Source organism: Phodopus roborovskii, unplaced genomic scaffold (genome assembly GCF_943737965.1).
Source record: "Phodopus roborovskii unplaced genomic scaffold, PHOROB, whole genome shotgun sequence".
Lineage (NCBI taxonomy): Eukaryota > Metazoa > Chordata > Mammalia > Rodentia > Cricetidae > Phodopus > Phodopus roborovskii.
In genome coordinates, this window is record NW_026126646.1 from 5,806,573 (window position 1) to 5,822,723 (window position 16,151).

At 51.6% G+C, this 16,151-nt stretch overlaps 1 protein-coding gene across 1 annotated transcript in view; it reads right to left on the minus strand.

Annotated features, from left to right (window-relative positions):
- The window catches only part of Prdm16 (PR/SET domain 16), a 313,627-nt gene that overhangs the window by 33,544 nt on the left and 263,932 nt on the right, over nucleotides 1–16,151 (minus strand). The window contains exons 4-5 of the mRNA XM_051173865.1: nucleotides 11,213–11,347; nucleotides 500–602 (exon numbers count right to left, since the gene is read on the minus strand). Coding sequence (XP_051029822.1) covers nucleotides 500–602; nucleotides 11,213–11,347 — 238 coding nt within the window. The remainder of the gene's footprint in view (nucleotides 1–499; nucleotides 603–11,212; nucleotides 11,348–16,151) is intronic.

A 16,151-nucleotide genomic window follows, 5' to 3' on the forward strand; every position in this document is an offset into this window, starting at 1 on the left:
TTGGCTTTCTCGTTTTATTTTATTTGTTTTATAGGACAGAGTCATCTGCGAAGAGGGAATCTCAAGTGATCAAATGCCTCCATCAGACTGGCCCCTAGGAGAATTTTTTTTTTTTTAAATTAATGATTGATGTGGGAGGGTCCAGCCCACCATAGGTAGTTTTATCCCTGAGCAGGTGGTCTGGGTTGTATAAGACAGCAGGCTGAGCAAGCTTTGGGGAACAAGCCAGTAAGCAGTACTCCTCCGTGGCCTCTGTTCCCGGCTCCCTGCCTTTAGTTCCTGCCTCGGCTTCCATCAGTGAACTATGACTCGGGGTATATACAACAAATCGGACCTTCCTCTCCATGTTGCTTTTCTTCATGGTCTTTGCCATAGCGACAGAAACCTGAGTAATACACTTGGGGTCTGCAGAAACTCAGCCAGGGCATCAGCCGGCAATGCCAGGCGGCATTCAGGGATGGGACACCATTCACGTTCTCCTAGCTCAGCAGGGTCTTACCATCCAGGCTGGGTGCCATGACACCCAGGGAGTAGGCACCTTCTTTCACATGCACCAGAAGCTCTTCTCCAGGCTCAATGTCCTTGATGACTTTATAGTAAATCTAAGAGAAAGAGATTGAAGACGGTGAATGAACTCTGACATTGTATGTCGTCACCACAGAGGTCCCCAATGAGCCTCTACCCTACCACTGCAGTTGCAGGGTCACTCATAGAGGGGGTGGCCTGAGGTGTCACTTGACCTAATTATTTTAGTAATGTTTTTTAAATTTAAATTTGCAACAGCTGGTTTTACCTGTCAATCCCAGTTCCCTCTCCCCCTCCCTCCCCTGTGCCCCTCCCAACCCCCATCCCAATCCCCTGTTTGCTCCCCAGGGAGGGTGAGACCTTCCATGGGGAATCTTCAAAGTCTATCACATCATTTGGAGCAGGGCCTAGGCCCTCCCCCATGTGTCTAGGCTGAGAAAGTATCCCTCGATGTGGAATGGGCTTCCAAAGTCCATTTGCATACTAGGGACAAATACTGATCCACTACCAGAGTCCTCCTAACTGACATCCACATTCAGGGGGTCTGGGTCGGTTCTATGCTGGTTTCCCAGCAATCAGACTGGGGTCCATGAGCTCCCCCTTGTTCAGGTCAGCTCTTTCTGTGGGTTTTCCCAGCCTGCTTGACCTAATTTTTAAAAAGATGATTATGTGTACAAGTGTTTTACTAGCACGTATATATATCACATGCATTCAGTGCCCGAGTAAGGGAGAAGAGGGAATTGGATCCCCTAGAACTGGAGTTACAAGCTGCCCGGTGGGTGCTGGGAATACGCTAGTACAGAGGTTCTCACCCTGTGGGTCAGGACCCCTTTGGGATCGAAGGAGCCTTTCCCAGGAGTCACATATCAGATACTTACATTACGATTCATAACAGTAGCAGCAACAAAAACAATTTTGTGGTTGGGGGTCACTGTGACACGAGGAACTGTATTAAAGGGCCACAGCATCTCCCCAGCCCCCAAACTGTTTTTTTTTTAATTAAAACAAATTTTATTATATTTATTTATTTTGTGTATGTTGGGAGGGGGGGCAACATGTGGAGACCACAGGATAACTTATGGGAGTAGGTTCTTCCCCCGCCATGGGGGTCTCGAGGATTTAACTCAGGTCCTCAGGCTCGGTGACAAGTGCCCGCTGAGCCATCCCACTGGCCAGATTCGGCCATGAAGAAGGTCTTCTGAGCCTCAGAACTTTGGTGGTATATGAAGAAAGGAAAGGAACCGAGTCTATTTTAATTTGTCTCATTCTGCTCTGACAGGAAGGATAGGTGGGACCCAGAGGGTTGGCTCGGTGGTTAAGGACACTTGTTCTCGTGAAGGACCTGGGTTCGGTTCCCAGCACATACACAAAGGCTCACCACTTCTTCCGGCACCAGGCGTGCATCCAGTGCGCAGACATACATCAGGGAAAGTACTCTTATGAATAAATCTAAAAAAACTAAAGAAACGATAGGAGATACTCGGTGTTACCATCCCCGCCCGACCAGGGATGTCCTAGGAAATGTCCCACATTACCGTCACTTCCCATTGGGAATGCTCCGGTCCATTCTCAAACCTCCCTTGTCAATGTGAGCATGAGTCATTTGGCTATAGGGAACCTGGGGGGGGGGTCAGAGTGTTCGTTGCTTGTGAAGATGCTTCGTAGCTGGGCACAGGCCCTGTGGGCAAGGATGCTACCAGGCTGTGACTTTTGTACCAGCGTGGCAGCTGTGAGTCCGGAAAGCCAAGGGTGGGATGGAGTGAATGCCTGCAAGGAGCTGCATCCAGCAGGGGACAGGGGTTTGGAGTCTGGGGGTGGGGTGGGGGGACAGAGTTCCGGGCCTGGAGGGAGGGGGGAGGGAGGGATGGAGCCCTGGAGCTGAGACAGTGACATTGGCTGTGTCCATTTCAGCAGTATGAGCTGAATGAACCCTGTTGGTTGCAGCTTGCTATCATGTCTCCCCCAAAGCTGAAGTCACGCCTGGTTTGTTGCCTGGGATGAAGTCGGGCTGCTCCATTTGGGACACTAAGCCGTCACAGCACTGCAGGCTTGCGTGGTTTTGGATGTGTGTGTGCGCGTCTTCTCTGACTTTGCCCAGACTCCAGAGGCCCTACCCTTCATGTTCAACCTGGGCCTCTACGACCACAGCGGCTCAGAAAACTGTCTGGGAGTGTCAGCGCGTGGCTGCCTTTCTCTCTCGGGCAGCTCATGGCTCCTGCAGCAGGTGTGTGTTCTGGACTCTGTTCTGATGTTGGGTTGTCTGGAAGTGGAAGAAATGCCCCAGAGACACCTGCAGGCCCAACAAGCCGCCCTAGGCTAGCCTTCTGCACTGTTGGAGCGGTATAGGACAGGAGGAAGGGCAGAAGAAAGAACATTTTAAGAGAAGACAGAGGGACAAAGTGGTGACTCTCCTGGCCACAAACAGTAAACAACACTTAAGTTCCCAATCACTGGTCCTGGCTGAGGTTTGCCCCATGGGTACCCAAGGGAGCCTGGGGCAGCTGCTCGCCTCCCAGGAACATGGCCCTAATTAGGGCTCAAGGCTCCAGAGTGACACCCGTGAGCCACTGGAGGACACAGGAGAGCGGCACTGGATTCCCAGTGCCCACTGACTGCCACTCCCAGAACACCAGACAGCAGTCAGGAGCCTGCAGGCACACACCGCGATCTTATCAGTGTGGCATTCCTGCGCAGAGCAGTCCAGAGCGGCACCATACTTGGGGGTTATTCTCGGGGAGGTTGATAATGCAGAGGTCTTAAGATGGGGACCAGAAATGGGATCGAACAGGCTTCAAGAATAAAACTGACGGTTTCTACGATCCCAGCTTCACATCATCCCACTGCAACCGACTGGCTTATTTACACTCATGCCACATTGCTTCAGAAGAGGACCCACCCTCAGCTGCCCCAGAGTGAGGAGCTGAGGCCACACAGGTATCTCCTGAGGGGTGGGCGTGTGCCAGCGGTTACTAAGCTTATTCAAATTTCCGTCTGGCAAGAGAGCTCAGGCACAAGCACACAGCAAGTGCATACTTCGTGCTCAGGGTTCAGCACCAGCGTGGCAGGTGACTTGGTGCTGGGTACAAGGGCTGAAGGGAGGGGGGTGGGGATGAGAGCTTGGCCCCACGAGGTCCTTGAGTTGGCGCTTGCCACCAGCCAGCCTTCTTCCCAACTGTAATCACCCGGATTGCAGGAGGCCATGGCTGCCCTGTGTGTCCCTCCTACCAACTGGCTGCTGGCTGCCTATTCCGAGAGGTGGAAGGCAGAGGGGAGAGCACTCTCCCCTCCCACACACACCTTCCCCGGGCTGCCGGCCTTCCCTGGTTAAGATGCCTGGCTTCCAAGGCTCCTCTCCATATACATCCTACCCCCTTTCTCTCTGGCCTGGAGGAACCAGGAGCTGCACCACAAGTTCTGGTTCTGCAAGGTAGCCAGTCCTCCGGGGACCTGCTCTTGTCCACCACTAAGCCCGTTTCTGGGACCAGCGAGCCTCCTGACTCCTATGTTGGCTCCAGGGTCTGCCCAGCCTCCCTTCCCTAATCCCCTCCGAGGGCCTGGGGGAGTCCTGGGACTCCACACCCTCCCACACCTTTGCTCCTGGGCTCACCGGGCCTCCAGGGACCTCTACTCCCGGTTCTGTAGACAGAGCCTTCTGGGACCCTCCCACCAGCATGAACTCTGCACCTGGAGCCACAGCAGGGTCACGGGTGTACCTTCCTCATCCTCACAGAAGGGCCACTAGGGCCCCCTGTCAGGGACATGTGGGACACACAAGGTAGGCTGGGCAACTGTGGCCATAGGACTTTGAGCCCCGGACGTAATTAATCAATCCCTATTAGTGCTAATTGCGGAGGCCAGGGTGGGGCCAAGGTGTCCCAGCTTGCCTCCACCTGGAGGACCAAGGATATAATCAGGAATCTTTGCAGACTTTCCTGAAGTCTTGGCACCACCTCAGGATATGGCAGGGTTACATACAGAAGCCAACCCATGCTTTTACGACCTGTTGCAAGTGGTGCAAAGCCCTTATCAGCCAGGCATTCTGAGAAAGCCAGTTCTGGGTTTGAGAGGCTGGGTGATTTCCCTTAACAAAGGCCAACTTCATTTGGGGCTGGCGCCTGTTGGTTGGGAGTGCCAGGTTGAAGTGTAGAGCGTCTCATGCTTAAGCCTCTCTGTTCACTGCATGCTTCAGACCCCTTCTGTGCCGGCCCATAATTAACCGTAACTGTAATCCCTTACGATTCTTGCAACTGGTTCCTTACATCCATTTGGAGTGCTCCGGCCCCTGACCATTAGCCTCCACAAGATAGGCTGCCAAAAAGGAGAATGAGAAACCCAGGAGTATGACGTTCTCCAGCATCTTGGGGTATGGGGTGGGTGGCTGCAGAGAAGGGGAGGAAGAGGAAAAGGAAAAGGAAGAAGAAGAAGACGAAGAAGAAGGAGGAGGAGGAGAAGGATAATAATAATAATAATAATAATAATAATAATAATAATAAGAAGAAGAAGAAGAAGAAGAAGAAGAAAATCGCCTTCTTTCTAAACTACAGTGCCATGGGTTTTAAGTACATTTGAGTCCTCGGGTCCTGTCACTGCCGCTCTGGTGGCTACTCCTTGTCTGAGACCTTGAGGGTGGCAAACTTCTCCCCAACAGCTGAGACGACAAGCCACATAAATGGCTTCTGTCGGTGGCTCTCCGAAATAAGGACACAAGCAGTCAGAGCCTGAAGCTGGGCCTCCGTCTCCTCCCCTCAGCCTTCCTCACCCAGCCATGGCCACTCAGAGTCTGGGCCAACACCACTGCCTGTAACTAAACTTTGCTCAGCCCAAACTGTTTCTTTTCTCCTCTGTCACTTTTCAGACACAAAGAGGTGGCTTTTTAGACACAAAGAGGTGGCTTCGTGTGGCAGAGAGAACTTGGAACCTTTTTACCAAAAGGTAGACACCTGCCTGGGGATCAGGTTCAAGCCCAGGAACCTATCATACACACACAAATGAACACCCAGGAGGCAGTTGACAAGGGCTGCCAGCTCTCAGCTCCTCGGGGCCCTTGGCTTGGGCTGCGGATACTGTTTAGCGATTGAAAGCTTAGTCTGAGCATCCTAGCATTGGAATAAATGAAAACCCCAGTGCGTTGTGGGAAGGAAATGAGGACAGCATGGGCTAAGCCAGTGAACATGCAAGAGGTTCCCTTAGTCCCTACATCTGTGTGGTCCTCACCCCATCTGTGCCTAAGCCTTTATAACTTTATTACTGTATGCTCTGTCACTTAAAACTTACAAAAAATGATCCTATGCATTTATCTCTTCCTTAGTTGCACAGTTTGGGTAAGGACTATAAAAACATGAAGTATTAGCCTATCGTTAAATAATCGACACCCTTACGTGGCTTCCTACAAGGCATTGCATTTAGTTAATGGAAGATAAATCCTGACAAGTGTTGTTTGTTTGTTTGTTTGTTTTTAAATTGGGCTATTACCACAGTTGGAAGTTGATTTAAACTTAACTGTTCTCACCAGCCCCCCAAAAATAGGGGGCCCTTTGATCCAAAGCAAGTCCCTGGCAGGTGACAGTTTTTCTGAATTAAAACAAATCTGACATATCTTTTAAGGATTAAAAAAAAATCCAAATTACATCATGTGTGTGAGTGTGTGTGTGTGTATGTCTGTATGTGTGTGTGTATGTATGTCTGTATATGTGTGTGTATATGTCTGTGTGTGTGAGTGTGTGTATATCTATGTGTGTGTATGTCTGTAAGTATGTGTGTGTGTGTCTGTATGTGTGAGTGTGTGTATGTATGTCTGTATATGTGTGTATATATCTGTGTGTGTGAGTGTGTGTATGTATGTCTCTGTGTGTGTGTGTGTATGTCTATGTGTGTGTATGTCTGTAAGTGTCTATGTGTGTGTATGTCTGTGTGTGTGAGTGTGTGTATGTATGTCTCTGTGTGTGTGTGTGTGTATGTCTATGTGTGTGTATGTCTGTAAGTATGTGTGTGTGTGTGTCTGTATGTGTGTGTGTCTATATGTGTGAGTGTGTGTATGTATGTCTGTATATGTGTGTGTATGTGTGTGTGTGTATGTGTATGTATATCTGTATATATGTATGTGTGTTTGTCTGTGTAAGTGTGTGTGTGTGTCTGTATGTGTGTGTGGGGGGGGGCTGAGGACAACTTGCAGAAGTTTGTTATTTCCTTACACTATGTGGGTTCCAGGTACTGAACTCAGGTCATCAATCGAGGCGGCCAGTGCCTTTACCCGCTGATACATCTCACCAGGCTGCATTGGATTTTGAAAGTGTCTTGTTCATTGGTTAAGAAAGGTTCAACAAATTCTGTAATCACACCTTGCTTGTTTTCAAAGAGAAAACTGTGTTTAGCTGTTTGGAGCTACCATTCCAAAGGACCATACAAAAGCAAGAGGAGTCAGGAAGTGTCAAAGTCTCAGAGCCTGACGACCCTGCTTAAAATATCATCCCTAGCAGATCACACACCTCAGAGATAAAGAGGTTCTGAGTGGGGAGTCATCTGTCACCAGGCTTGACTGGGCCAAGCAGCACCCGGCTTTCTGAGAAGAAGCAGGGCTGGCCCCATGGACCCTTGGTTACACGCTCTGGCCAGGTCCTAACCCTGTTCAATACATCCAAGAGGGGCTGCTCTCCTGCCGTAGTAGGCAGGCCTGCTCTTGAGTTTCTCTGACTGTGGCTGCCTCAAGCTTTTAGCCACAGGCTAGACATGGCACCCTGGCTGCTCTGCCCTGTCCTGCCATGAAATACTGGGGCACCCTACAGACAGCACAGGCCCGGGTAGTTCTCACAGATGGAAGCAGCTGTATGAAGTCGGAACAGCAGGCCTTACCCAGGGCTGCTGGAAAGCATGGCCTCAGCTGGTCCGTCCTCCACCCTCAGCCTGCTGCCCAGTGAACCCCCTTCTACCCGCAGTCCCTACTGAGGCAGGCATGAAAGAGAGAAAGTAGCCCCTCTGTGAGCAGATCTCTGCCCACCCCCTGCCTCTTCCTGAGGGCATGGTATTTCCAAGCAGCAATGGACCCTGCTTATGTCTCCTAAATGTTTCAAACCAACTCACTCGCTCATAATTATACCCAGGGGTGACCTGGATGTTTTGAATTTTCCAGAGAGAGGTCTTGACAGAAGGGGTTAGTGGGGGTTCCTTCTCAAGTATCCAAAGAGGAACTGAGATGCCCATGGGTGCTTGTTTGCCCTCGGGCTCATGGTCAGATGGAAGAGACAGGAGGCTGGACATCGGAGGGAAGATTCGGGAGAGCTGGATGGGAGCAGAACCCCTTGGAGTCTTGGGCTCATGTCTCATGCACACATCTCCAGCTCCAAAAAGGCTGTATAGGAGCACATACAAATATAACCTTTGTCTTCTGGCCCGAGGCAAGTGTGAACATGCTGGGTAAAGCTGGTGTGAGGGCGTGTGGCTGGGCTGAGAGGACTCAGCATCTGGGAGCTGAGGAGAACCAGGGGGTGTGCCACTATGGCGTCTAGAGTCTACCTGGGTCACAGCCCCTACAGCATCCAGCAGGGACAAGTACAGCCCTGTGATGATGAGAGAGGTGTGCTTCTCTCTGTCTCCTATGTGCAGCTGACATGTGGGTCTCCCTCAATGACAATCCAGGCTTCCAAGTAGACTCAAGTCCAGGTCCTGACCATTATGAACACAGAGTCTAGGGATCCCGGATTTCCGTTCTTCATGTTGAAGAATTTAGAGCCACCTCTCCTCCATATGTTGGACAGCTCATCACTTCTGGTGACTGTAGCTCCCAGAACTTTCTCTTAAGATACTGGGATCTTCTTCTGCTCTTCTGCCTCTTTCGGATACTGGAGCTGAGGTCCTGCATCTTACACCGTGGATGAGCAAGGCCTATGCTTCCCTAACTTGATGCGTTTCCCTCACTGGGGGTCCTGCATAGTACAGCACCATTTCTGCAATGCAGATGTTTGGTCATGGGCTTCTTCCCTTCAGGGTCTATGCTGTTCCGGCAGTGCTATGTACATGCGGTTACACACATGGCTGTATGTTTAGGTATGTACATATACTGTGTATGCGCCCGTGGGTATGCGGTGTTCCAAACTGCCTACATGTTTATGTAGACACTCCTGGGAGGGAGAAGAGAATCTGAGAAACACTACTGACATTTTCAGGGTTTCCTTCTCAAGGTGAAACCTGTCCTCGGGGATCTTTTTATTAGTAGTATCTCCAGGAAGTTTTATTCAGCCACGGAGAGGGTCAAAGTGCTACTCTGCAGAGACAATTGTCTCCTTGGGATGGCCAGGAAATGGAGTGTTTGATTATATGTAGGCTGTGGCCATCTGGGAAAAAGAGAAGGTGAGAGGGAGGGACAGGGAGAGAAAGGGACAGGTGTGTGTGTGTGTGTGTGTGTGTGTGTGTGTGTGTGTGTGTGTGTACATACCCCAGTTTTGGGGAGAATAACAATTAGCCTGAAATCTAATTTTCCTTTCAGGAAGTCATTTTATGTAACTGGTGAATATTTGCTATGAGTCTGCCCGTTCTAGAGCAGAGTGGGGAGAGGGCTCTGTTCTCCCCATAGTGGAGGGGTCCCACTGTGAGGTTTGGGGTTTAGGGGTGGGAACTGCCCCAGGTTTGGGGAGGTTGTGGTTCTGGACCCTCCAGAGGTGGCTTTTGCCTAAATTTCCAGTTCCTTCTGAACACGGGGCTATTTATTGTCCTGCATGGAAATAAGACAGGGGGAATTCACCCTGAAAGGCCACATAGAAGAGAGACAGCCAGTAGTAAAGAGACTTAGGTAAGTCTGATCTGATGCTAGTCAGGCAATGCAGGCAAGTGTGTGAGCACAGGGCACAGGCCACAGGGCTGGGAAAGGCTGGGGATGCAGTGGCTTTGAATCACAAGGATGCATGGAGTTCAGGGTGTCAATCACTCTAACCTGGAGCATTCGTGCCCATGGTCTGAAATGAAAGGAGATTTCCCTGCAAGGCAATCACTTCTCTTAAGCCCTACATGGTAGTTTAAGTAAACTTCCCTGGAATGATTTAGGAAAAAAAAAAAAAAAAAAAAAAAAAAGGGTTTGAAGGCTAGCTTTTCTCTGAGAGGACTATACTTTGTGTGTTTTCTAAAAAGCTCACCCCACAAAGACTCACGCCTCACTGTTCCATTCCAGCTAAGTTCTAGCATCTGTTTCCCAGGTAACAAAATCCATATTCCCACTACTCTACCAGCCTCTCAGGGAAGGAAGCCTGTCCCTGCTTGCAGATACCTGCCTGATGCTTTCCAGGGCTCAGTGCTCTACAGACCGGAGCTTGGGAGCGGGCTGGGGCAAGCTCTGCCCACCTTAAATCCAGTTTTCTGTCACCCTCCCTCTTCCTAGAAGCAGGAAGTCTTTCTTCTATGTTCCCCTTTAATGTCACTGTTATTATTTCCGTGCTCCAAGTTCCTCAGTCAGGAAGTTGTCCCTTTTCCTTCTCTCAAAATTTTTGGTTCTCACCAAAGGTCATGGAAGTCTTGGCGGCATAGTCCCTCCCTGGAACCAGCCAGTGTCTGATGGATCCGTTGCTAGGCCCAAACCATGCCCAAGAGCTGAGGAGACAGCTCTGGAGGGGCGCTGTGAGGCAGCATGCGGGGCTAGGGGTCTCCCTGCAGTTTCCTTGTTGACTTTTAAAATGCAAAACATTTCTCTAGAGTCAAGAGCCTTGAACCACTTTAGACAGCTTGCACAGGAGACACAGAATGGAGCCTTTGTTACACGGCCTTCACAAACGGTTTTTAAAGTAAATGGACCCTTTTTCCCCCCCTAACAAAATCTCACATGTAGCCCTAAGACACAGGCAGGATAAGCTGCTTTGCTGGGATTGCTGGGAGCTGGTCCGCAGAGGAACACAAGCTCTGAGAACACGGGGCTTTGCTGGGGGGTCAAACTTGAAGCTACGATGAAATGGACAAGCTGTCCATTTCAAGTGCCTAGTGGATTGGAAAGAAACTGAGCATCCTCTCCTGATGGGCTTGCAGGTCTGGAACCCAGCCCTGTGAGCAGCGAGTGAGCAGTGAGCAGGAAGCCATGGCGCTGAAGGAGCTTCCTGTTCTGAAAAGTTGAGCTCAGGCCTGGAGGTTCCCCAGCCTCTGGGGGCACTAAGGCAGGAGTCAGGATGGTCAGCTTAGTTTGCTCCTAGAGAGGAGCCATGCCAATGCAAGTCCACGTCCTTGGCAGTGGTCCTGCCATGATTATGACTTGTGGGCTTAGGGCATTTTTCCTGGATTAGGAAGCATCTCTGTGCTGTTAGACTGGCCAGTGTGGATCCTTCTGGAAACCTTGTTTGACCAGGGCTGTCTGGTTTCAGTGTGTCTTGGCATTTGTTGGGAATATGGATCCTGTGAGGTTGCATTTCTGTCTGTTCCAGCTGGCCCATTAAAACCATGGCTCTCGGTTCTCCAATACCATCAACCTCAGACAAGTTCTTCTGACCTTTGCTCTGTGGTATCTGCTCCTATGGTGTACTCTGGAGCAGCCAAGTTCTTCAGGTAGCCCATGCTGGGCAGGTGTCAAATGACCCCCCCCCCCCCGTGGCAGGACAGAACTTAGCAGCTGACCTATGATCTTATCAGAGACTCAACTGACCTGCACCTCAACAACCACCCACCTGGGAGCTCTGTCTCCAAGGACAGTTCGCAAGGGCAGTGATCATCCTAGACCTACCTGCTCGTTGATCTGACACATGGTGAGGTTTTGGTCATCACAGGAACACGCTACACGGATGTATTTGAGCCAGCTGCCAGCCCCGGCCTGATTGGCATCCACGCAGAACTTCTCGCTGCCCAAGTCTTCAGAGATCTGCTGGGGAAGAAGTGCATTAAGGTCAGAGGTGCTCTGTGTGCTATATCACACTGCACTGGCATCAGAGGCTCAGGCAGGATGGCAGGTCGCCTGAGACCTTCAGCCAGTATTGCGAACTAGAGCGGCCCTGTCCACCTAGCCCACCTGGTCCTGAGGGGCCACCAGGAGACTGGTGAAGAAGGTAGCCTTTCCCACTCTTACACAGAGGCTCACAGTCAGGCCAGGCAATGACTCCAGCATGGTAAAGCCCTTCCAGCAAGCTGTCCAGGTGTGAGGAAGCAGAGCCTTCTGTGTCTGACACAAGCCCTCTGCTAAGGACAGTGGTGGGTGCTGAGCTAGAGAAAACACTTCCGAAGGTAGAGGTGTTACCAGGGTGTGCAGTTGCACCTGAGTCTGGGTGTGCGTGTCCAAGTGTGCATGTATGCATGTGCCGATGTGCACATGTGTGCCTGTGTAGACACGCTCCTGTCAGACAGCGTATCACCCGAATGCCAGGAAAGCATTTTGTTTCCTTAAAATCAGAAAGTCTCGGTTCGATGGTGCTGGCCTGCATGCGTACATCATGCTTCCTTGCCACGTCCTGCTCAACAGGCGGGGGCCTGGCACGGGCTCTGCTTTGTTGTTGCTGCTGTCTTCTGAACTCTCTTCAGAGAGTGTGTCCCCCACCCTGAGGGTTGCTCGCAAGAAGACCTGGGCCACGGGCTGGCGGCTGCAGATGCCACAGAGCTTTCCAGCTCACGACTGCTCCGCTCGGTGCGCATGGCAAGCCCTCACTCAAAGCCTTTGAAGCCAGCAGCAGCCCAGGTGGCACACAACAGGCAGGGTGGGTGGCTGAAGGGAGGTTGGTGAGCAGGAGTGCCCTGGGCCAGGCATTTCCAGATGGGAAGGAAGGGGTGACCAGACAGACAGGAGGACCCATGCAGGCAGGAGTGATGGGTGTCCGAAGGGCCCAGTGAGGGTGCAGCAGGAAGAGCTGGGTTTGGGTGGACGCTTGGCCACTTCGCACACACTTTTCAAGACCCTTGTACACCTGTGGCTGACACTGGACTTCTTTTGAAAAGTTCGGTGCCGGCACAAAACAATGAAGCCGTACGCCCTGCCTCTGTCCCCATGCCCTTGTCCCCAAGGACCCTGACACAAAGTCAGACCATGAACACACAGGTAAGAAGTGGGGTTTTCTCCCCTCTCCTCTGGGGCTCAGGGCAGGGGTGCCCAGCGAGACCTTCCCAGGTGACTGAGCCCAGCAGCGGCTGGTTCACCTTGGCCCTGTCACTCAGGGGTTAGATGAAGCTCTCCCTGCTCCTTGCACACCCTTAGAGGTCACTACCTGCCATGCTCCAGCCCAACCGCACCACTGGGTGGCCCCCACAGCCGGGAGAGGGTGGAGGCAGAGCGAATAACAGCCACACACTGAGGCCGCAAGGGCTGAAGGTCAGGAAGGCAGGTCTCCCATTTCATCTTCTAAGAAGTGGGCTCAGGCTACTAAGCTCACATAGGGAGCATTCAGACATGTCTTACTCTCTTCCCAACTGATGACTCTGCAGGAAACTGTTGAGGGGGTCAGCCCACAGGTTACGGGACCGCTACCTGATAAGGCAGCTCACTCTCCTCCTGAGACACATGGATTGAGAAGGTCTAGCCGCTGAGAGGCCAGTGGACCCCTTCCTCCCTGCCAGAGGGGTTGGGGACTTCCTGTGGATCCCCACCACACAGACCTCTAGGCAGATGGTGCTGAATCTCAGGCCCCATCTCTGGTTCCCTGTCCCTCACTCTGTGTGTATCTTTCTTAATGTTCTGTCTTTCTGTGTTTTCCTTTATGGTTCAGGGCCTGGGGGAGTTAGCAAACAGTGCTGTGAGTGGGCGTGTCTTCATACAGGGTTCTGTCCCCAGGGCTTTCCTGGGCTTTGGCTGTTGATTTCTCAGAGTTGAGGCCCATTTCTCCAAGAACAATCTTTACTAATTAGCTTGTGGCAACTCTGTTAAAATCCCTGGGAACTTGTTGAGATCCAGCTAGTCATATGGATACATATGTGTGCATGCAAAGTGTGTACATGTGTGCACATGCTTGTGGCTATACATAGGTGACTATGTACCCCTGTGGGTATGTGTGAGTAAACATGCACTTATTTATATATATGCATGTGCATACGTGTACACACAAGAATCTTTACTCATGTGTGCATACATGTGTGTGCATGCATGCATTCAGGGGTCATAGTTGTGGGTCAGTTGGTATATTTTTGAAAAAGACAAATTCACTCCTATGAGGTGACCTAGGTAACTATTGTGGCTCCAGTCTGTGACCCTGTGCGGGCTCTGTCTCTCAGGAGCAATGTGCACACCTGGGGAGGGGCGGCATCCTCTAAGGTCTGGAATCCACCAAGCAGTCCTGTGTCCTTACAGGTCCTTGGTGTTGTTGCCTCTGAAGCAGGGTTTGACATACTCGCAGAGATGGAGCCTAAGCGCCACTTTCTAGCTGAGGGGACCTCAGATGGCGCACTGGGGCTCTGACCGATATAGGCTGGGCTCTGGGGTTTGCCAGGATGCTGAGAGGAAGACCTGGGTGTCAGAGCATCAAGTCCACAGCCACAGGCAGCTGAGCACATGTCCCTGGCTGCGCTGGGGGTAGCAGGTGCCAAGGACCCGATGCCAGAGGCAACAGCATTGGCCCAGCCTTCCTGATCCGGAGACTGACCTCTGCTTACACCTACGTTCTGGCAGGAGCTGTGTAGCTTTGATAGTTCCGAGGATGCCTGAGAGCTCACAGGGGACAAGAGAGTGAAGGCTCACATCTTAGGTTCTGTTCACATGTGAGGCATGAACAGTCATGATGATCAAGGGTAGCTCTGTTCTTTTGGCTGCTCTTGCTTTGGCAATGGAGCTGAACCTCCATCCAGATTTGGAGTTTGGGCTCTACCCACTTGAAATCCTGGCTCTGCAGTTGTTGGGGTTGAGCCTGTGGACTTCCATAATTGCTGATGGAAGTGGCCCTTCTGCCCGTTTGCCCCCACTTGGCCTCTCAACCCCCGTGTTCCTGCCAGCTTCCACAGCTCATCAATCACCCCCATCAGAAATGCTGAGTTAAGAAACGGAGATAGGAAAAAAAATCCTCTTACCCTTGACAATTTTTTTTGCACATCATTTGAGGTTTCCTGCACTTTTAATTTGTGGCTCTCTGCTGGGCTAACTCTTTCACATTTAATGGGCACAGCCAGGGGCTGGCTCCATCTGGGATGTGCACACAGACGGGAATACAGAGGCGTCTGTCGTCAGCTCACCTAATGGATTCCCAGCCTGCAGGACGGAGTGAGGCCTTAGGGGTCACCTTGTTGACCTGTGCCCTGTGGCTGCAGCACGCTCCCTAGAAGTCCACTCTGTGATAGGCATCTGCAGGACTGGTGTACGTGTCCCATTACCCTCCCCCACACCTGCACGCACACACTAACATGAACACACATGCACTCACAGATGCACAGAAGCACATGTGTGAGCACACACACACAATGGTTATGATTTACGACATTCACAAGCAGCCGAAACAGAAAGTCCATTCTTGGGATGGAAAGAGGAGGGTAGGCCTTCTGGAGACACCTCGGTGTGGCGGACATGGAGCCCGAATGAGCTCATAAATCTGGACCTGACGCTCATTATGGGCTTGGTGGTGACATGACCAAGTGCTAAGCAGAAACGCGGCGGCAGGATGGGGTCTACTGCTGCCAGCAGACAGGAGCCTGGCTGCGGAGACCAGGGAGGAGGTCAGGGGCCCATCTGTTCAAGCTGAGCGGGAAGGAATCGAGGAACAGAAGGGACAGAGTGGTGGAGTGTGTTTTCTGGGACTCATTCCTGGAAGAAGTTGTCTGTCTGGGATTTTCTGTCCCCCTCTGACCTTGGTCTCCACTGGACAGTTGCCAGGGTAGTGGTGCATAACAGAGGCAAGGGATAGAGTTACAGGGTCTTGGACAGACCCCAGAGCATGGCTCAGGGTTTGGATGCCGCAAAAAGAGGGTTGCTGCCTGGCCAGGGACTCTGCTGACAGGTGTCAGTGATGTCCCAATTCCACACCTGGAGAACTTGGCTCCTGTGTCAGTCACAGGCAGATCCCCTTGTCTCAAAGCCACACCAAGAAATGCATGTCATTAAAGAGTCACTGAATTCCACATTTTGTAGCATCTGGGCCCCACACAGGCCTTTGAAGATCTGAGGGAAGCCACACACCAGAAGTCACTCAGACATCCAAGTGCCTTGTGAACACACCGAGCTTCCCGGAATTCTTGCACCCAATCCTCAGACTCTGAGACTCTAGGTTGTGAGAACATCCGAGACTCACAGGATGACCTCTCCCATGTCCTCAGCCACGCTGCACAGTAGAGCCCCAGGGCACGTGCCTCGTGCATGCAGCCTGTACTGTCCTCGGCTGTGTTTCTGTGCCTCCCAACCTTTCTATGCTGTGCTAACTTTACCTCCCCCTTTCCTTCTGTATTTTATTGGCCCAGGCTCTACCTGGCAGGCGATGACCCTCTGGGATGGAAAAGGACTTGGGTGTGACTCTACGCTTTGCCTAAGTGACTTGAAGCCTCTAGGGGACTCGTACACCTGAATCTCAGATAGACGGCAGAAGAGCCAAGGAGTCTTGGAAGCCTGGAGTTGCATGGGCTCTTCCTTGATGCCTGCTGCAGAAGCTGGGTGACAAGCCTTTCCTGTGATCTTACTGCAAAGCCACCAAGGATGCCCTTCAATGGCCCTTGCGCCATCCCCACAGTGCATGCAGTGGCCTGAGTGGGGTGTTTGAGGTGGGTCACAT